At 40.5% G+C, this 23,349-nt stretch overlaps 1 protein-coding gene across 1 annotated transcript in view; it reads right to left on the bottom strand.

Annotated features, from left to right (window-relative positions):
• The window catches only part of ASXL3 (ASXL transcriptional regulator 3), a 113,432-nt gene that overhangs the window by 19,046 nt on the left and 71,037 nt on the right, over positions 1-23,349 (bottom strand). Inside the window, exons 8-9 of the mRNA XM_054985878.1 lie at positions 21,299-21,462; positions 2,502-2,598 (exon numbers count right to left, since the gene is read on the bottom strand). Coding sequence (XP_054841853.1) covers positions 2,502-2,598; positions 21,299-21,462 — 261 coding nt within the window. The remainder of the gene's footprint in view (positions 1-2,501; positions 2,599-21,298; positions 21,463-23,349) is intronic.

Genomic DNA, 23,349 nt, shown 5'->3' with positions numbered 1-23,349 from the left:
AGAATGCCAGTATTTGTGGAGAGAGTGTTGGAAAGTCTAAATCTCAATATGAGCTTAGGCTAGCAAGCGATGCTTAACACAACAAAAATGGTTCTTTGGTTATATTTGGAGCAAGGAAAAGAACAAGTAAGTGGTAGGCCCACTGCAGGGAAAGGAAAGTGAAATTTTAACAAGTGATAAAGAGAGGGCAGAACTGCTCAATTCCTACTTTGCCTCAGTTTTTTCATGCAAGGAAACTGTGCTCAAGCTAGGAAAAATTAAATGCATGATGAAGGAAGGGAGTTGCAGCCTAGAATATGAATAGGATGGTATGTAAACACCTAGCTTCTTTAAACGAAATCACATTCTCAGGGCCAGAGTGAATTGCATCCTAGGGTAGTAAAGGAACTTGCTAATGTTATTTCAGAGCTTCTGTCTCTCATCTTTGAAAATTCTTAGAGAACAAGTGAGGTGCCAGAAGATTGAGGAAGGGCAACGGTTGTCGCCATCTTCTTGAAGGGAAAAAAGGAGGATCCAGGTAACTACTGAAACATCAGCTTGACGTCCACACCTGGAAAGATTTTAGAACAAATAGTCAGTCAGTCCTTGAGCATTTAGAAAAGACAGCTGTGATTACTAAGAGCCCACACCAGTTCCTCAAGAACAAGTCATGTCAGACTAACCATATCTCCTTTTTTTGAGAGAGTTACTACTTTGTTGGAGCAGGGGAATTCTGTGGACATAGTTTATCTTGATTTCAATAAGGCTTTTGATAAGACTCCACATGATATTCTTGTTGACAAGTTGGTAAAATGTCATTTAGATCCTATTACTGTTAGGTGGATCTGTGGACAGATCGCTCCTAAAGAGTGCTTATTAATGGTTCCTCATCCTCTTGGAGAGGAGTGACAACTGGAGTGCCTCAGGAATCTGTCCTGGGCCGTGTGTTGTTCAACGTCTTTATAAATGACTTAGATGAAGGGATATAGGGGATGCTCATTAAATCTGCAGTTGATATTAAATTGGGAAGGGTAGTAAATACAGTAGAAGACAGAATCAAGATTCAGGATGATTTTGACAAGCTCGAAAACTGAGAAACTAACAAAATGAATTTCAGTGGAGATAAATGTAATTAGAAAAAATCAAAGGCATAATTATAAGATGGCAGAGACTTGTTCAGGCAGTTGTACATGTGAAAACTATCTAGAGATTTTAGATCATACACTGAACATGAGTCAGCAGCGTGATGCGGCAGCTAAAAAGGCAAATGCAATTTTAGTGTGTATCAACCAAAGTAGTATCCAGATCACAAGAACTGATGGTATTGTTTTACTCTGCTCTGGTTAGACCTCACCAGTCTAACTGTCTTCAGTTTGGGCACCACAGTTGGAATGTATCCTAAGAAGGGCAACAAAGATGATGAGGGGTCTGAAGACCAAGTCCTATGAGGAAAGATTGAAAAACATGAGTATGTTTTAGCTGGAGAAGAGGTGACCTAGAAGTGACATGATAGCCTTCATAAAGTATTTGAAGGGCTGTCGCATAAAGGATGAAATGGAGTTTCCAGAAACAATGGGTTAAAATTAAAGGAAAAGAGTTTTCTGCTAAACACTAGGAAGAAGTTCCTGACAGAGCAGTTCCTCAGTGGAACAGGCTTCCTTAGGAGGTGGTGGGCTCTCCTTTGAGGTTTTAAAGAAGAGGTTATATGGCCATCTAACAGCAATGTTGATTATATGACTGAGTATGAATTTAGGCAGACTGTAAGTGGAAGGATAGGAAGAGATGAGCCAGTGCTAGGATCTTTGGCCTTTTCTTTTATGCCAGGGTAATGCCGATTGTCCTCCACAACAGATTGGCCAGAAATCCTGGAGGTTTTTTGCTTTCCTCTGAGCATAGAGCAGGGGTCACTGGGGGAGTCAGGGGGGTAGCTGTGAATTTCCTGCATTGTGCAATGGGTTGGACTAGATGAGCCCTTCCAGCTCTCTGTTTCTATGTTCCAGAAATGACATGACTTTCAAGGTGGCTTTCCAGGTCTATGGAGGACTGCAATAGGAATGGGTAATTAATCCTCAGAATTTCCTTGTGCTGCCCATTAGATGTCATATTTATATTCATATTGTTTCATTCTTCATCTTACACATTCAGAGGTTCAAAAGTTCAAAAACATATCTGAGTAAAAACATTACCAGGATTTAATTTGTAGTATTTTCTTTCATATTTCCTAAATATATACATATATATATATATATATGGGATTTAGTCACATGCATTTTGACATTGATGAAAATGCTTATTTATATTTTAAACACAACTGTTGAAACTCCCATCATTTGGGTATATATGGGCTTAAATCAATTTGAAGATAAAATAAGGGTATGTAATTTTTAGACCCTACCACTTTATTTTCTCCTTTACAAAAAGTACTTTAAACCATGTGTATTCTTGGCTATGACACAAGGAGGCTTCTCTTCAGGGAAAAAATTATCAGTATTTGGTAAATCTAGTAACAAGTAGAAAATTACCTTCTGCCAATCGTTGTTTCCACCCTTGTGCTGCATATGCAAAGAATTCATTATTTAGAGCGGAACTACTGAGGCGCAAAACTCCATCACTTCCCATCTAGAAAATAAGCCGGTAGTAGTAGAAGAAACTGTCAGAAATTGCTTCAACTAAGAGTACATAAGAATAGAGCTCCAATTATGTGAAATGGGGAAGGACAGAAAGTGGGGATAACAAAGGAAATGATCTCTTGATATTTAAATAGCATTTTCATTGTAGTCATCGTATTAAATGCAAGTGGCCTAATCCAACAGCTGTGTACCTACACTGTTTATGATAACCAAATTCATATTCACTATATGTGATCTAGCACCTCTTTCACATTAGCAGCCAATAAAAATGAAAGCTGGAAGTGTGAGAAAATCACAGACAAATAATGTTAGAAGCATTAGGAATATTTTAATAGTATCTAATAAATGTATGTCTCTTCCTTTATACAGGATGCAGCAGTTTCGGTAAAATTATTTTAACAACCAGTAGCTATTAGAATAGTATTTATAAACATTATATAAAGTTAAGGAATCTTAAACATTAAAAGAAAGAAATTATCACAAAGAGTCATTTGAGACAGAAATTCCAGGCAAGAAAAGCAACTTAACAACACTAGAAGCATATTGTTTTTCTACTCTATCTCTTGATCAACATACTGGGGATCTTGAGATGCAAAAAGAAATCAAGGAGACAGCTAAACTATAATAGGATAACTTTGTAAATCTGAATCCTGGCAAAGAAATACAGTAAGTGATGGTGGCTTACAGCCATCAATCACTGACCTAACAAGGAGAAAAAACACTCTTGATTTACTACTAAGCAATGCCCTGGGTGCTGTGGGCAGGAGAACTATCAAGCAAAGTCTGCCTCTTCCTTTGTTATTCTATCATCTATTTGGTTCGTATCAATCTGATTTTTTTCTACACAGAGCAGAGATGAAGAACAACTCCATCATAAGGGCTAGTCTCCAAAGGATGAGACTAGCAGTAAGAACTCCAGTTGACAGAAACCATGAACTGCAACAAAATATTGCATTCCTTTAGCGGGAAAATCTAAAACAGGAATGTGCCAATTTTACAAGAAATGCCTGATCAGTTTTCTTCCTCCCCATTTTCCAACCATGCTCATGAAAACAGAATAAAAAATACACTCCCAAAAATTGTACTAGGAGAAAAAGAAAATTACAGAGAGATATGCCAAACAAAAACCAGTTGAAATGTGCTGACTCTACAAGATTTCTGTACAGGTTCAAAAGCTTCTCAAGACAAATAGGTTAGAATATGAATAACCTTTGTTTTTAGATTGAGTAGAGGACACTTTTTTTTACCTTAGATTAAAAGGTGTAAGACAGGAAAAAATTAAAATTCTTGATATTTACTTTAGTAGTCCATGGCCATGAAGACAGCACAATTAAGCTAAATTAGTATTTGGAAAAACATGCCAATAAAGCACTTTTAAAATACACTATTAATTTTTATGGTCTTCTAAGAAATGCTGTCCAACAGAGACAATACTTTAATGAGCCAGAACAGCAAATGTTTTTGAAAGGTTACTTTTTTTATTCTGTTGGGTTTTGAATTCTGGTTTTGTCTGATTAAGCACAATGGAGGTGTTAATTCCTGAACATAAGCAATTATTTTATGAAGAATTAACACCAGAAGCATTAAAGTAATTATTTTTTATTTTATTTAAGGAGAAAAAGAAACATTTGTCATAGCCCAGTGGCTATTTTCATAAGCCACGAAAACGTCTTATGAAACATTACTAAAACTGAACTGCATTCCTACAGCCTAATTTAACTCCTTTGTTTCTGGAGTGTACCAAAGCAGCAATATGGTAATAAAATCTGGCAACAGTCTCTCTATATATTCTACTAAGATCTATTCAGAAAAAAAAATCACATTATTTTACAGGTGTTCATGATCTCCAACATGGCTGATATATTAAGAAGCACTCAACCATACAAATCCATTATTCTCTGACAGGTACACACACACCCCTTCTTCAGTTCTCCTACACTGCTATTGCTTAGGCTCTCAATATAATTGATATGTAGAAGACATATTCTAAAATAATGATTTTATTAATGCAAGTAGTGATTCTACTATTAACTTAGGCAGTAATAAATTCTACATGGTTTATGCTATTTCACAGTAGAAAAGCTTTAGCTTCAACATACCAAAGGCTTAAGTCAGCAACTTACATTACATTTTACAACATGGATTTTAATGGGATTCTAGTAATCTGATAGGGAAAGACAGCTATACATATACATCACAAAGATATACACCACAAATTTAAAACACACACAGGTATGTTATGATATGATATGATACATGATTTGAGGAATCAACCTGTAAAACAATGTTGAGCAATTATCTTTCCAAGGGCTCACAGTTTGTTTGGTTAAATCTCCTGAGAGCCAATATCTCTGATGTGTGAGATGTAAACTCTCCATACCAAAGCATGGCTATTACAAAATATGACATCTAATCCAGTATATTTTTATTGTTAGTGAAAGACTTGCAAACCAAAAAAGGAAAGACCTAGAAGAGCTCTGACACATTTTTTTTTACTATCAAGTAAAATATATTTAATAGCCTATGCTTCTGTTTGTGTATCATTGCATTCTGGGGATTCAAAATAATGAATTGGATTGTAAAAACTGCTAGAAAATTAAGAGGAAAATGTTCCTTTATGGAAAGCAAACAACAACAAGAAAACCTATGTTGAGCATTCAAACCAGAAAATACTGCATAAATCATATACACTGAAAAACTTTCCTGAAATAGAAATTTTGGAGTGAGTAAAAGTAGATTGTCACAGAGGTGCTGTGCAATCCTATGCAGATTTAATCCAGTCTAAACCCATAGTACTAGAAGCTTTCCCATAACTGTCAAATGACAAGATGCACTGAAAATAATGAATTATATTAATAATTTGGTTTAAATCCAGGATGGAGGACCTGCAGAACCATTCAAAGGGAGGTTTTACACCTCATGATCATGGACTCCATGGGAAATGAAAAGTTATTTTTCATATGGCAAAGAAAATCCACAGTTGCTTTTCTTTCCTGTATCAACTTTGGTATAATCTATCAGATTACAAAATTACAATCCTCCAGTCTTGAAAGTCAGATAAAGGGTGCTTAACTGGCTTCTTACTTAGCAGAACCAATACTGGTCACAAAAATAAACAGCCTTGTGGCACCTTTAACGGAATTTTATTCCAGTATAAACTTTCGTGAACTAAAGCCCACGTCTTTGGATATTTTGCTAGGGAAGTTAACATGTAACAAGTAAGAAATGTCAGGTTTTTGTTCAAGACTGGGAGGGAGGTAAACTAACACCCCTTAATGACTTTGAATTCCTACTGAATCAAACTGCCAAATCTTAGCAAAACCCAGGTCTCTCCATCCGGATGTTCTCTGGCTTAGAATAGCTAGTGAATGAATTTTTCCTCATTAGACTTGAAATGTTTATAAAATTAGATTTCACTTTGTAAAGAACAAAAGAAGAACCCCCTGTATCAGACCGGTACATCTAATCCAGCATACTGCCCTATACAGTAGCCAGCAAGTTGATCTGGAGTGCCAACAAAAAGGGCGCAGAGACCAAGGCCTTTCCCTGATGCTGCCTCCTACCACTAGGATTCGTGCGTTTACTTTGCTGCTTTTGTATATACTGGTCCCCTTTACTCACCATGGCTAACAGCCATTGATGGACCTCTCCTCCATGAATCTGTCTAATCCCCTTCTTTAAAGCCAGCTATGCTCATGGCCATTGCTGTATCCACTGGCAGAGAATTCTATGATGTAATTACTTGATGAGTAAAAACAGAATTTCCTTTTGTCTGTGCTGAACTTATTGCACAGAGAGCCAGTTTGGTGTAGTGGTTAAGAGCGCAGGACTCTAATCTGGAGAACCGAGTTTGATTCTCCACTCCTCCACTTGAAGCCAGCTGGGTGACCTTGGGTCAGTCCCAGCTTCTAGGAGCTTTCTCAACCCCAGCCATCTCACAGGGTGTTTTGTTGTGGGGATAATAATAAAATACTTCATAAACTGCTCTGAGTGGGTGTACTGTTAATTCATCCTGAAGGGTGGTATATAAATTGAATGTTTTTATTATATTCATTGGATGTCTCTCAGTTCTACTGTTATGGAAGAGGGAGAACAAGCTCTCTCTATCCATTTTCTTCATCCCATGCAAGATTTTATAAACATCAATCATGTTCCCCTTTAGCCATCTTTTTTCTAGACTAGAACATCTAGGATTCTTCAGCCTTTCCTCATAGGAAAAGTGCTCCAGCCCTTTGATCATTATAGCTGCCCTCTTCTCTACTTTTTGCAGCTTCCTGCATTTTATGGCCCCTTTACCATGCTGATTGTTTCCCCCCACAGACCCCTACACAAAATCATTGAAGACTGAGGATCCATCATTGCATCTGAAAAAATGACTCTTAGCCAGGGAAGCTTATGATACAATAAAATTTTGTTCATCTTCAAGGTATAACAACATTCCTTTCCTGCTCATTTTTGCTGCAACAGATTAAGATGGCTACCCCTCTGGAATTACATTGGTTACACTATGGTAATGTTACAAAAGGAACTATAACAGTAATATGGTTGCAAAGATGAAGTGGAAAACTAGTTTTGGCTGATTTGCCAACTGAATCCTTTCTGATAGATACAACTGTAGTGCATTTCCTGGTAATTTCCCAACTAGGAAGTTTTCTGCACAGTCACATTCCAGCATTTCAGAATGTATTCTGCTTACCATGTTCTCCAGAGTTCTGCATGTGCAAGGGAGTCATGGGAAGCAAGAACAGTTTTTGTCTGACTTTTCTCCATTCCCCCCCTCCCCGCACATTCTGTGATTTTTTAAAAGTTGCTGCCCAGTCACTGCTGGTGCATATTATGTCCATTCAATATCAAAAACTCCCATTCTGCTTCTTACACCCCCTCTTCTTTACCCCAGGAGATGATTGGTCTGTCCACCGTTAACCACTCCTACCCTCCTCAGCTCTCTGAATTCCTTTCCCGTCATTTTTATCAGTAAAGTGAGATAAGGGTCATAAGTAGACATGGGCACAAACCAAAAAAATGTAATGAACTGGCGGTTCATGGTTTGGTGCCAACGACGATCCCGAGATTGCGAACAGCAACGAATATTTTCTGTTGCTGAACCGGTTCGCGGTTCGTTGGGTGCGGAACGACCCCTGTGGCACTTAAAGAGCCCATATTCTCGGGGAGTGTTTTGCAAGCTCTCCTACAGCCATCACCCAAGTTTGGACAAGACTGCAAAAGGGATCTTGGAGTTATACCCTCTCCAATCCAAGGCCCCCAGGAAACTCCCACAAAAATCCAAACTCAGTTATACTCTCACTCTCTCTCCCCAAAGGCTAGCAAGTGGCAAGCAAGAGCTCTGTCCCACTCCACTGCTTGCTGTAAGTGAAACCTAGCCTGGGAGCCCACGGCTATTTATAAGCACAGGTCCCATTGAGCAACGCAGGAGGTCTGTCTTTGGCCATCAGAGCTGCCTATCAGGGTTTGCAGGGATGAGATTGGAGTGCCCATAGCTACAGAACACCCCCTTCCCCCTCCCTCCCCTGGGTGTCTTCTCCCAACTTGTAACCGCTTTGCAGCTCCGTGGTTGGAAGGAAGACCTGCCGATCAAGGTAAGCTGGGCTTCCATTCGGGTTTCCAGGGTGACAGAAGGAGCACAGACAGAGTTCAGGCATTCCCCCGGCTCCGTTGCCAGGGGAATTGATTGCTGGCACCTGACTGTCTGGCTTCCTGAACCGTGGCCGAATGCACCGAACCAGGCCTCTCCCAAACGCTGGTTCGTTCGCCATGGACAATCACGAACCGCCAGATCACGATTGTGCAATTGCCATTTTCGTGGGTTTTTCAAGTTCTTAATGTGGTTCATGCCCATCTCTAGTCATAAGTCTGCTTCTCCATTCGCTTTCTTCCTCCCGGGTATGCATGCACACTATTTTTTTTTTCAAAGCCAGGAACGAGTACTAACATTGCTGCTCATTCCCTGCTGGCTTTAAAAGCGAGGAAAGGGTTAAATGGCTTCTTTTCCCTTCCTTCCTTGGTGGTATGAGCACTCTCTCTCTTTTTTTCCAAGCCAGGAATGAGTTGTAATGTTACTGTTCATTCTTCCTGGCTATAAAAGCCAGAAAAGGGTTAAATGGCTGCTTTCCCCCTCCCTCCCTGCATCTTCTCCTAATGCCAAAGAGGAAAAAAACCCAAGTGTTTTGTACAGCCCTTTGCAAAATGAAACAGCAGTGGAGGGAATGAAGCAGCAGTGTTTTAACCCTTTCCTGACTTGGCTTTAAAAAAAATAAATGAGAGGGGAAAAAGCAGGAAAAGAACTCCACCAGAACTCTACTACCAATTGCCTCTCCAGTGGGCAGGGGACAGCCCTGTCAGCAAATACAGGAAGGGGGGGAATGGGTTCCAACATTCCAGTGTTACCACACATGCAATTTTTTTAAAAAAATGATGGCAGCTCCAACTCCCACAAAATGTGGCTCCAAACAGACAAATCTCAACTCATCAACAGACACCAAATTGCCTTGAGGTCGTGCAGTGCAGAATGATGGGGGCCCCAAGCCATTTCAACACCGATTGGCATAAATGCTCAGTATTTCCGGTCTCGTGGCCTAGTCTGGGCTCAGTGAGAGTGGGGACTCCTCAGGAGGAGAGGAGCCTCGTATAGACAGCCATGACTCCTCAGGAGAAGATGAGCTCCGTGTAGCCAGCCCTAGCTCTGACTCAGCAAAAGCCAGCGATCAGGAACCACTGGTGCTGGCTAATCAGAATTCACAGCCAGTAGCTGAGACAGGGCCATCAGCACTCTCCAGCCCCAATACCACTGGGGAAGCTCATCCAGGGACTTCCAACACTACCAGAGAAGCCCAGTCAGGAGCTTCCACCTCCCCCAGGTTCACACACACCTAAAAAACACCGCAGACATAAGCAGAGGTTAGAGATGGTGCAATGCTCGCCTTCTGAGCTGACACCAGCTTCTGGAGAGCAAGGATGAGTAGCATCAGGAGTGAGCCCCAGCAGCTGGCTGCAAACCACGCTTGGCTATAAAAGTCAGTCTGGAGGAACTGCCAGGCATGGAAGCAATGTGTTGAACGCCTGTAACCACTTCCGTGAACCTTGTACCCTGCAAGCCTGAACCTAGACTTGATGCTATTGGAAACTGACCTCGGACTGAACTTGACTTGGCTTTTTGGATTCTAGAGACACACCTGGTGTTGCAATTCATGCTCTGATTTCAGACTGGACTGAACTCTCCCCTGGCTTTGACCTAGTGCATTTACTGTGGACTGGACTTGTACTACTCTGCTTGGGCTAGCCTAGCCCACGACATCTGGTTTAAAGTGTGCCCTTGTGGAATGGACCTAGAGATTATTGTAATGTACTCTCTATCTGGGACTGCCCTAGTTGGTTTTGGAAACTGTAAACAAGTTAAGAATGCAGCAACCAAACTGATTTCAAATTGGATGCAGGGATCTTCACTGACTTTGTGTGAACACCAGTGACTGCCAGTGCATTCCCAGGCGAAATTCAAGTTGCTGGTGCTCTCTTTCAAAGTCCTTTACAGGTTAGATCTGGGATACATGAGGGAGCACTTCTTTCATATGTACCCTCCCTCACTTTAACATCAAGTACTGATAGCCAATTGACAAGTACACCTTGTCAAGTTAGTGGTTGCCATAAAAGGAATTTTTAGTAGAAACTACCAAATTATGGAATTGTCTGCTGGAGTTTTCCTGATTTGAAATGTAGGGTGTTTTAAGCAGGCTTCAAAGATTATTTAGTTAGCCAAGTGTTTATGTTTAATATGTCTAGCAGGCTTCACTTATTGCTATACTTGTTTTTCAGCTAACTGTAAAATTCCTAAATAAAGAGATTACCATGACAAAGCAAAATGAAGCCAGAGTGGGAAAGCACGCTCTCTCTGTGTGTGTATGACATACTAAACGAGGCAGAATGTATTGCAACATCTGAAGTCTCGGAGTTGACTTTGAGGGGAGACCTATGTAACCTGCATTACAGTAAGCTAGTCTTGAAGTTATCATGTCATGAATCCGAGTGGCCAGATTGGCTATGTAAAGCTAGTCTCAGGTGGGAGAAGGCTTGTTTTGCAGCTGCCTTTACTTGCTTCTCTAGCAGCAGCTCTGATTCTAGCATAATCCCATGCCTCTTAACTAAGTCAGCCAGGGTCAACTGAACCCCACTGAAGGTGTGAAACACAATGTCCTTCAATATCTTCTCTTCACCTTCCTAACCAGCATCACTTTAATCTAGTATGGGTTCAGTTTCAATCTGTTCACTTCCAGCCATTTGACCACAGCTGTCAGGCAGTCAGGGGATTTGGATAGTGAGATACAGAGCTCAGGATATTGATGACATTCATAGCTATGAATGATTTCTCCTAAAGGCTTTACACAGAAGGTGAATGATATGGGAGGTTAAGTTTGGGCCTTGTGATACCCCACAAGATAATTCCCCCAATGAAAATAGCTGGTCATTAACAGCAATCCTTTCCTGTGAAACAGGCGGAGAAGGAAGTTGCACACACACAAACATACAAAGTTGCATATGAAGCCAGCAGCACCTTAGAGACCAACAATATTTTCAGGATATAAGCTCTTGAAAGTCAAAACTCCCTTCTTCAGATACCAAGGGAGCTTTGACTGTTGAAATCTTATACCCTGAAAATATTGTTGGTCTCTAAGACACTACTGGATTCAAATCCTGCTGTTCTACTGTAGACCAACATGGCTACCTACCTGAAACTCAGCTGCGTATGTATACTAAGGCCAAGTGCAATAAAACTGCATTTTCCTGTGGCCATATAGATATAAGTCACTAAATTATAAAGTTCAAATATGTACAACCAAACCCAGCAGATTCATAAGGAGAAGATGAAGTAATTACCAAACTAGCAATTCCTCAAATGTTTAAATCAAGAGCAGCAGACTTTAAATTGTCTTGGAAAATTTGAAGAGGTTACAAATGTGAATTTGTATATGCCATCATAGTGCCAAAGCTAGACACCTGATCATTTGAACTGCTGCACACTTGCTCAGACTGCTAACATTCAAGTTATGGGGTGATTAAAAGATAAATGAGGAGAAATAAACACATTTTAAGCTGATTTAATATTTCACTGAGCTATTCATCCACGTAGATTACTACTGTCTATTCTGACTAGTAAGTCTCCAGCAGATTTCCTTCCCATGTAGTAGTTCAGATCCCTTTAACTGGAAATGCTAATGACTGTATTTGGAATCTTTTGCACGCAACGTGTGTGCTCTGTCCCCGGAAAAGATAACTCATTGTAACTAGGGCTGCAACCACAAATTGTTGGATGAGCTTTTGATGTGCTACAGAAATCATTTATCTCCTGGATTGTCTTGTTCATACAGGAAAATCCAGTTGGGAATGATTGCTATAATGCAACAACAGTACAACATTCAACTGTGCGTGGATGTAGTGCATTTGCAGCTGAATCACATACACAGAGGGCAAGTAAAGCAGCCCCAAGGCACTGGAGCTTAGAATGTAAGCGATCAGATAACTTTATGAATACCTATAGGTAATTAATTGCAAATACCCTTCCCATTAGAAACAAAAGTTAACGGGATTACAAATGATTTCTTAAGTATAACAGCTCCAAACTAAGTAATTATAAACCAGAGATCCACCAGTATCTGAAGAACTGAGTTGTGGCTCACAAAAGCTTATACCTTACCATAAATTTTGTTAGTCTCATAGGTGCTACTGGACACTTGCTCTTTTCTACTGCCAGAGATCCACCAGTTTTGTAGAAAAGCAGTGTGCTATGCGAAACTGGCAGAGAAGGAAGTTACAGTACCAAAAATAAAGAAAATGTCCCCTTGAACATTCTGGATTGCAGCCAACATCTTAAATAATTTTACATTACACTTGGCAACTGAATGATTTATAACAACATCAGACAAAGATTAACTCTGGATGTTAGCTAAGCATAAAAGCACTTAAGAGGTTGCTGCTTCATTTTTTGTTGCTAATGGAAGGTTGACTGCTTCTCGAAAAAGTTAGGGATAGAGTATGTATCATTGTTACTCCCATTGATTTGCAGTCATGTAAGCAGATCAAGTGCTTTCAGGAACCCTGTCACTTGCATTCTTGCTTAAGAAAACTGATGCTATGGAACAAGAGAAAGAAGCAACTTTGCTTAAAAAGCTGATGAGACTGGACTTTGTACCTTGTCCTACATTCTTTCCTAAAACAAGCTATCAAGAGCTTTACTTTACTGGCGCAGCCTTCTCAGACAGTCAATCCCCATGTTCAGGCTCTCTTGACACTTCCACCTTGGAAAGTTTTGCACTTTGGGGCATGGGGGGAGGCTAGAAGGTTCTACCTGATGTGTTCCAATTATTTATCACCTCTTTCACCCTTCCAACTGCAGGAAATACACTGGACACAATGCACCAAGTTTGCTGCTTAAATTTTAAAATTTAAAATAATTTGCAGAATTTTAATGGTTTTTAAATTGGTAATATCATTGCTGTTGTTTTTATTATTTCTTCATAATTTCAACATCATGTACTTCAAGAACCAAGGCAGAATGAGAATGTGGAGTATAAATATTTCAAATAAATCCCTTCCTTGAAATGCAAGTGAAAGAGCTGGATGGTTGGCGCACAGGACTTGAGACCAGTCGGGAATTGGGATAGGGATCCTCCTTAAACTCCTGTTGTGAGAGAACTGGATTATCCAAATCTAAATGAAGGAAGGCTGTCTTGGCAGGAGACAGGACATAGAGAGAAGGGAATATGCAAATAGAGTATGATGGGTATAGAAACCTTACCATCCATCTTGCGTGGGATTTTTGTTCAGCAGCTAGTTTATACAGACAAGCCTTTCATTCCAGGGAAACACTTTACACTTCCATTCATTTGGCTGAGACTAACACATTTCCCAAATGGAAAGGGAAGTCTAATTAGGTTGTTGCTTGGCCCTCTACTGGGGTTTTCATGATTTTATAGCTTTCTAATCATGATCATTCCAATAGAGGACTTATGGTGCAGGTGACTTATGGTGACCCCGTAGGGTTTTCAAGACATGAGACATTGAGAGGTGGTTTGCCATTGTCTGCCTCTGCTGGGCTTCCTTGGTGGTCTCCTGTTCAAGTACTAATCAAAGTTGATCCTGTTTAGCAGTTGAGATTGGGCTAGCACAGGCCATCCAGATAAGGGCTCCAAAATAATATACAGCAGTAAACTAGGATGGGGTTCAGTTGTGAACATATATCCTTTTAAGAAGCTGACTCACTTCCAAGAAGTTGCAGGAAAGGGACATTTTCTACCTCTCTCTTTTTTAAAAAAATGTATTTTAATGTTTCCTGTACAGCATCACTTCCTCAAAATGTGGAAGGGAGCTTGAAAAGGGAATCTGAGCTCAGAGAAATATATACTTTTCATACAAGACAAAGAAGGAAAAAGACTAAAGAATCACAAGACCAGGGCTTTTTTTGAGGGGAAACGCTCTGGTATGCCGTTCCGGAAGCTCTAGAATTTGCTCTAGAATTGCTTCCTCCTTCGGCCCTGCAGGCTCTGCAGGGGACACTTAGCTGGCTTGAGTTCATTCTGCTTTTTATCCTTCCCTCTGTGAGAGAGAGTGAGAGAGTGAGCTGGGAACTGGCAGGGCTCTGCAGAGGAGGGTAAGCTGCTTTGAGTTCATTCTGCTTTTTTCATTCTTGAGTGTGTGTGTGTGTGAGAGAGAGAGAGAGAGAGCAAGCACAGTTGCTGGGGTTGGCTTTGCAGAGGTTTAGCTGCTTTGAGTTCATTCTGCTTTCCATTTCATTCAGGGGTTTCTGTGTATGTGTGTGCTGCTTTGAGTTCATTCTGTTTTATTTTCATTGGGGAGTGGGTGGGTGGGGCTGTGTGTGTATGTGTGCTGCTTTGAGTTCATTCTGCTTTCTTTTCATGGGGGTGGGTGAGGTTATGTGTGTGTGTGTTGCTTTCATTCTTTTGTTGACTGAAATTGACATTGTTATGGTTACCACAGCTTTTGAAAGCAGATTGGTTCTTTGTTAGTTAAATATATCAGTTATGGTTATTTGTATTAGTTAAAATATCAGTTATGGTTATTCCACTTTTATGCTAGGAATGGACAGCTGTGTCCAAGTCACAGAAGGCTTTCATCAATATATTCATCAGCACATAGGTGTTCTTATGTTTTAATAGCTGTAACTCAAATGGTTCTCCCCACCCTCAGCTGATTAACATTACTGAAATTGCAGTGGACATAAGGGTGTTAAGGAAGTTTTTATGAATATTGTTTGTCTGGGACATTGGAATATATATGAGCATTTCAAAATGTCACAACAGCTTAGCCATTGGTAAGGTAGAGTTGGCAGGCAACCAAAGAAAGCCATTTAAAACTAAGTATAACTCTAATGCAGCTAAAGTTGAGTAATTCTGAATTGCTCCAGTAAAGCAAAACTCTCCCTGAAAATTTGAGAATTCAATATTCATTAGATTAGGAATTTCAGACTCAGGATTTTTGAGAAAGAGTTTTAGAATTTTTTTCTATGCTGGCAGAGGGAATCTGTTAGAATTTAGATCTGTGAGATGGGTTTTGGATTTTTAGAGGCCCTCTCCTTCTTGCATATTTTAAAATATGATTCCAAAGAAATGAAATGTTTGGGAAAGGGAATGGAAGATTTAACTTTTTGTAGAGGATACAGAAAGGGAAAAAAACTCTCTCATAACAGTGTAATTTCCCAAGCTTATTAACATTTATCTTGTGCTGGGTTCCGGGAAGTGGCGTCACTTCCGGAAGTGACATCATCACGCATTTCTGGGAGCGCGTGCACGCTTTGCGTGCACACATGTGACAGAGAGTTCCACCACCTCTTTTCCCAGAAAAAAGCCCTGCACAAGACAGTATCTTTATATCAGTTCTAAACATTGCCTTAGAGAACATATTAAAAAAAACAGCAAATAATGGGTCTATGTACAGATAGAAGTATTTTTCTAAAACCTACAGCAGACCTTAGGTTTGCAGAAAACTAAAAAGTAAAAAAAAAATGGTTAGGGGACTTTAAAGATCCAGAGTGGTAGAGAAAAAAGCGACCTCACAATGCTACATTGCAAGATCTCAGCTGCCACTGTAAGGGATGCAGAATAATCCCTGTAAACAATGCTGTAATGTGCAGCATCAGCTGTTGCTGTCACCAAGGAGAAGGGAGTTAGCAGTGTGGAAGGGGGAGAGAAAGGAGGTGGAGGTTGCAGCAGTTGCTGCAAGGGAGAGGAGGAGGAAGATGGTGGGGAGAAAGAGTATAATTAGTTGGCAGGGGAGAAAGGATTGGCGGTGGTGGCAGTGACAACTGCGGGGGGGGGCAGAAGAATCAGAAAGAAAGAGGTGGCAGTTTGAGAAAGATGAGGCAGAAATGGTGATGAGATGGAAGAAATGGAGCCAGCAAGGAATGAGATTCCCCCCTCCCTACAAGAGTTATTCACGAATCCTTCACAATTGGACAAGTAAGGGGGGCGTCTGGGCCTGATGTGCATTCCCTTCCTCCTCTTCATCAACTGGCTGATGGTGGCAAGAGGTCTAGAGAGCAAAGTGGGCAGGAGGTACTTTCTGTTCCCAGCTTCCCTCCCCCTGCCATCAGCACCTCAACTTATATTGCCTCCCAAATCAGTCTTCCATTCCACCAAATTGGTTCTGCCACAGTTACACCTTTAACATGGAGAGGAGGAAAGAATCTGTGAGCTCTACTTTATCATTTTCCTGTCCTCTAAGGCAACTGTACAATTGCTGTAAATTTTAATCATAATTCTTACTGCATAAAAGACTAGATACAAATTGCCTAAAAATTCTCAAATAATTGCTCTTCAACAGTTGCCAATTTTTTTGTACAAAGCTGCCAGTCCTGCTATGTGTGAATATGCAACAGCTAATGGCCCCTGAAGGGATATGTACCATTCTCCATATTAAAAGATGCACCTCTTCAGCTCAATCAGGCCTGGGTAAATGTCAAAATACAGGAGCAGATTTACATCTAGATGCGTATCTGCCTCTGCACAACAGATCTTGCTTCCAGGATCTAGGAAAAAATGTGTAACAATTGTAACAAATGATTGGGGGAAAGAACTGGTTATTCTAGGAAAAGAAAATTCAGGGAAACAGCAATGACTTGAAAAATTTTCATCCTCCTTGTCAATTTCATGCGTGCTCAAATAAACCAGTTAACTAGAATATACCCATCAATAAACCTAACTGATTTCCTGATAGTAGTTCTGATTCTAAGTTTCAGAAGTTACATTGGGAAGATATGAATTTATATAATCTGAGCCTGTTATTACCTGACACAGGCTATTAAGATATTACAACCTCTGTAAGAAAATGAGTGTAGACAAGCTATTAATTTACAAGTGCTTATGAATCTGGTGTTATTTCAATAGGATTTTGAAAATATAATGCTTACAGTTTAGAAAATCTAACTGCATTTGAAGGAATATTTTTTCTGACGCTTTAAAGAAATGTTATTAACGTATATAACAACAACAACAACATTCAATTTATATCAGCATTTCATCAGATTGGAGGGAGGTGTCCAGTGGGGTGCCGCAGAGCTCAGTTTTGGGCCCAGTACTTTTCAATATTTTTATCAATGATCTGGATGAAGGAATGGAAGGGCTGCTCATTAAATTAGCTGATGATACCAAATTGGAAGGAGTAGCAAACACCCAAGAAGAATTAAAATTCAACAAGATCTGAATACTCTGGAGAAGTGGGCAGCTGTGAATAGGATGCAATTCAACAAAGTGCACAGTATTACATCTGGGCCACAAAAATGGGAAGCACAAATACTGGATGGGGGATACACTTCTGGGCAGTAGTATATGTGAAAGGGATCTTAGGATAAGAGTGGACTGTAAACTAAATATGAGTAGTCAGTGTGATGAGGTGGCAAAAAAGGCTAATTCAATCTTGGGTTGTATCAAAGGGGCCATAGCGTCGAAATTGCAGGAGGTCATAGCCCCTCTCTATACTGCTTGGTCAGGCCGCACCTGGAGTATTGTGTGTAGTTCTGGAGGCCTCACTTCAAAAAGGATGTGGACAAAATCGAGAGGGTGCAGAGGAGAGCGACGAGGATGATCAGGGGTCTGGAGAGTGAGCCCTACAAGGAAAGGCTGAGGGCCTTGGGAATGTTTAGTTTGGAGAAGAGGAGATCAAGGGGGGGGGACATAATTGCTCTCTTTAAATATTTGAAAGGCTGTCATTTGGAGGAGGGCAAGGAGCTGTTCCAGTTGGCAGCAGAGGGTAGGACGCGAAGCAATGGGCTTAAATTACATGCACAAAGGTACCGGCTGGATATCAGGGAAAACTTTTTCATGGTCAGAGTAGTTCAAAAGTGGAATCAGCTGCCTAGGGAGGTGGTGAGCTCCCCGTCACTGGCAGTTTTCAAGAAGAGGCTGGATGAATATTTGTCAGAGATGCTTTAGGCTGATCCTGCACTGGGCAGGGCGTTGGACTAGATGGTCTGTATGGCCCCTTCCAACTCTATGATTCTATGATTCTATATACCGCCCTTCAAGACGACTTAACACCCACTCAGAGTGGTTATAAAGTATGTTATTATTATCACCATAAAAAAACACCCTGTGAGGTGGGTGGGGCTGAGAGAGCTAGAAGCTGTGACTGACCCAAGGTCACCCAGCTGGCTTCAAGTAAGGAATCAAACCCGGTTCTCCAGATTAGAGTCCTGTGCTCTTAACCACTACACCAAACTGGCTCTCACTTAAAATATAAGGTATTTTAAATAAGATGTCTCTATAAATGAATGTGATTAGCAGAAACAGGAGTCCTAAATTGAACTTGTGGTTCCTCAGTCAGCTACATGGAAATTCTAATTATTTTTGAAACTGAGAGGAGTTTCATGTGGGTAGCCTTGTTGGTCTGTAGCAGAAAAGCAAGATTTGGGTCCAACTACACCTTAAATGAATGTTCCTGTCCACAAAATGAGATCTATACCCTTTGCAATAGTATGTAAAGAACCGATACCGAGGCGGGGGGGGGGGTCTCTCTCTTCCCAAACCAATTGAGCCATCACTTCTCTGCATCCAAAGACATATTCCATTGAAAGTAATGAAGTACAAAGGAATGCCATGGACAACTTGTGGAACATCTCATTGTGAAAGAATGTCAGCCCAGCTGCCCCAGAAAAGCAGACTAGCTTCCTCTTCCCATATCAACAAGGAGCAGATTGAAAAAAAATGGCTGCCAACAGGTACGGAAAAATGTGTAGAGATTTTTTCCAGTTATGGCTTTTTGCCGAAAAATTATTCTCCTGCCAAAATGCCATGGGAATAATCTTTTTTAAGTGTAGGGGTGAGCAAAATGTTCATTGGATTATTGCAAGTTCCTCACATGAGCCTACGCAGCGCTTTCCAGCCTTGGTCAAACTATAAGAATTCATATAACTATTGTTGCAGTAGGGGAGGCTCAGACACTCCATTCTCCTGTCACTAGGTGTGCAAGGAGGAGTTGGCAGGGAGCCATCATTTACAGGAGCTCGCGCTGGAGCCGCTAGCCATGAGACCAGAGCCAGGTGGAGAAATAGGAAGAAGGCTAGAGGGCATTGCTCACAGGATGAGAAGTGGGGGGGGGGGGAAGAGGGGCAAGTCTAGAAACAGGGGAGGATGTTAACGATGGACAAGATCAGGGATGGACAAGGGAGGAGGCGAGCGGAGTCCACTCACTGGGAGTCAGCGACACAAACAGCTTCTGGCTGCCAAGAGCTGAGAGCTCTTTAAACCAAACTGAATAAACAGAGATTGGGACCAGATGAAAATATGGCTGATTCCATGGGGGGAAAAGGGAGATCCAGATTCCAGACTCACGGCCCCTTCCTAGCTCGCTGAGGGCTCTGATGCTACAGGTAATCTGAGCTGCTGGGGCTGTGCCCACAATTGCCTTTTTGGATCAGATTAAAGGTCAGTTTAGTCCAGTATACTGTCTCCAACAACAGCCAGTCAGATTTATGGTACATGATGGAAATATTTGTGCTACGTTTATTCCTTTATTCAGGGCTTTTTTTCTGGGAAAAGAGGTGGTGGAACTCAGTGGTGGAACTCAGGATCGCACAATGACATCACTTTGGGTCAGCTGGTACAAGGGGGGACTTTTTTAAAGTTTAAATCGCCCTCGGCGAAAATGGTCACATGGCTGGTGGCCCCGCCCCCTGATCTCCAGACAGAGGGGTGTTTAGATTGCCCTACGTGCCACTGGCGCAGAGGGCAGTCTAAACTCCCCTCTGTCTGGAGACCAGGGGGGGGCCACCAGCCATGTGACCATTTTCATGAGATTCTGGAACTCCATTCCACTGCGTTCCCGCTGAAAAAAAGCCCTGCCTTTATTCCTTGTTATTGCTGTTTTAAACTGTTTAAAATGCAAGTTTTATTGTAATGCTTTTATTGAATGTAATCCGCCCTGAGCCTGCCTGTGCAGGGAGGGTGGAATAAAAATCGAAATAAATAAATAAACCTGTGATGAAGAGCTATACAAACCAACTTTAAATGTTATAGCAATGACCTAAGAGCTGCTTTTGCTGAGTTCATCCCATATTGCTTCTGTGATACTTAAAGGCCGTCACATGGTTGGGGCTAACTGCATGAGTCCTTACTGCAACTGAACCATGAGACTGTAAGAAGAGCAGAATCATTAGCTACCCCCATGTGCTAGATGGGTACACACAAGTCTCTGCCTCAACTTTAATTTAGGTGGGTTGTGGAGCTTCCCAAAGCTTGGTCAGACAAACTCAGAGACTGCAGAGCAACTTTAGCCCCAAATCTTAGGAATTCCTCTGAGTTGTGCTCTGTGTGCCAGCTGAGGACCTCTAAAGCCTTCAAAATCAGACCTTGTAGGTTTTTACACCACTTTGTGTGAACTGTAACTAATGCCCATGATTTGGATGAACAGCGGAAAAAAGCCTTTGATGTTTGTGCAACTTGTTTCAACAAACTTCTTTTTTATAAAAATAGTCTTTAACATCCAAATCCTGACGATGTGATAAAGACCTGGGTGATCATCCCCATTTATGTGGTGGCATAATTTTAAATGATAAAGCTGCACAGCACCATATAATGATGGCCCCCTTCCCCAAATAAAAGCAGCTCAAGAAATACTGCTATGGGTGTCTATTTATTTGGACACAGAATATGTCTAGCCATCTCTTCAGAGTCCTATCTGAGGTGGCTTACAATTACAATTGAAGCATCTTGGATCCAATCACCTCCCATCTCTTGCTGTAGCCCCCGGCAGTTCACAAAATGCTGCCCCCACCCCCGTTTACCTCTAGAAACAGCTCTGAATGTAATGGGGGAGGGGGTTAGCAGTGAGTGGGGCAGGAAATTGCCTCCTCAACTGGTGGAAATGTCCTTGCGCTCACATAAATAGAACATAAAATGCCCCACAACAATAAAGATCTTTGTACACTTTTTCACTAATTCTGTAATTCTTTTTCTAAAAGAATTCTCTAATTCTTTTTTTAAAAGCTTTCAGCTATATTAGTACCCAATATAACATCTTCTGGCATTGAATTCTTCAAGTTAGCTATGCACAAAAAAAGAACTTACTTGTGTCAGTGACTCACAACAACATGCACCAAGGTTGGACTGTAGAACAAAGTCATTATTAGTAAAGAATTATTATAGAAGCAATTACTGTACATTTTTACATACCTGTCTATCCACTTCTGGAAGCAGAAGCAGGAGGTACTGCTGGAAATGCTGAGGTAAGGAAAGAAAGGTGTGTTTGTTTATTAAAGCCCTCAGGTTAGTGTTCACAAGAATAGATCCTGGTGTTTCTATGTCAATATCCTCGGCTTTGGTCCATTTCAAATGTCCTGGATTAAATAAATGAAATAAATTCAACTTAACCACAAATAGGAGAGAAGTTCTTCCCACACCCCATTCTTACTTTATGTAGTACAGCACACTTCAATACAATGAAAAAGAACATAGCCTTTTCCAAGAGGGTTCCCCCCCTCTCTATTTATCTTCTCCATGTGTATTTTAACAACTTCTGTCTTCCTACCATTGCTATAAAGATAATACAGTTGATTTTTATTCAAACAAGAGCTAACTACAATGAATGACTCTATTTCTACTGTCTTACAATATCATGAGGCTATTTTTTAAACATCAACTATTGGACAAATATTGGCACAACTAAACAAAATAAATTCTGATTGCATCGAATTGCATTTTTCTAATTGCATTCAAGTAGTTAGTGCATTGTATAATACAAACTTTTCTCTCCAGTTTTGCACTGAGGAATAACACCCATAAATTCTAATTGTAAACTTAGGAATCCATATATGTATATTTAAAAAACACCTTGTTTGCATTAATTGTTTACCATACAGCAATATACATTTAGGCAACTCCTTCATTCACCTGACATACATTGCCTGCACAGAAAATACCTATGGATTGGTATAGCTGCCTTGGAACAAAGTTTAGTAGTGCTGATTTGATCTGGGCTGAATTAGTGCAGACTTCCCTCCTCTGATTTCATGTATTACAGTAAAGATGAAAATATGTCATAGGAGCTGTCATTTCCTTGAACCTCATCTGAATCACTAGTTCTTGCACATTCTTCAGGTTCAACAACTTGCCTTTGCTGACATGATTCCAACTCCAACAAGGAAATCTCATACAAGCTGGATTCTCAAAATAAATCTTATAAAGTAAGCAAATTTGCAAAAGTCTACTAATGATGGCTGATTTTCCCATAATTTGTTTTGGTTGTAATAGTTACAGAGCAAAGCAGTATGCAGGGGCTGAAGACAGACCCTTAGCCACTAAAAAATCCAATTTATAATTCTCTCTGGGTTCAAAGATTTCACCAAGCATTAATCACACACTTTTAAACGTCTCTTTATAGTTGTAATAGACAAAAATGTGTTTCTTTCTAAATGAAAGCTGAAATTCTCTAGATGCTGGACCCTACCTTTAAACTTAAAACACACAGCTCTTCCAAAAGTGTACAACGTCTAGAATAAATATCAGAAGAAACCAAAATTCTCCCATTTAAAATGCAGCTTCATTGCTTCCACATATATGTACAACTCTCACAAGGAACTGGTTTTGGACAAAAATATGTCTATGTATCCCTTACAGTAGCCCTGTTGCTTCAGAATAACCTCTCAGGCATACCAAAGGGTGCTCTTTCACTAAAGGAGCACTAGAGGACCACATTCAGTGAGACACTGGCTTGGGGCTACAGGACCATGCATAGTCTTACTGCATGTGCATGGAGGCTTGTGCAGGTATGCATTGCTTACAGAATAATTTCCTTTCAAATGGCCTCAGAGGACCTTTCAGAACAACATTCTGTGAGTCATAAGAAACTGGTGGTGGAATGGTAAATGGAAACAAAATCTTTATGAGTGTGGAAGTTTGCCAATGCACACAGGCTCCTTGGATTCAAGCTTTAAGCAATGTGTACTACAACCATATGAAGAAGAATACTACAGACATACAGCCAACTATTTCTTCATCTGTCCAAAGAGAGTTATGTTTAAAATAGCACAACACAACTATGGAAGCTTCTGTCAAATGGTATAGGATGTTGCTTGTAAGACAAAAAAAATCAAACAATTCCTTAGTGACATTTGTTACAGGAAAGTTATATTCACAAGATTATAAACAACATCCATAATGAAGACAGAACTTCAAAGCCAACTATTCTAGATATTTAGTTCTGTTGTCACTGCTAGGAATCAACT

This window comes from Eublepharis macularius, chromosome 7 (assembly GCF_028583425.1).
Source record: "Eublepharis macularius isolate TG4126 chromosome 7, MPM_Emac_v1.0, whole genome shotgun sequence".
Taxonomy (NCBI): domain Eukaryota; kingdom Metazoa; phylum Chordata; class Lepidosauria; order Squamata; family Eublepharidae; genus Eublepharis; species Eublepharis macularius.
Note: the sequence above shows the minus strand (reverse complement) of the source record. Positions and strands in the feature narration are given on the sequence as shown.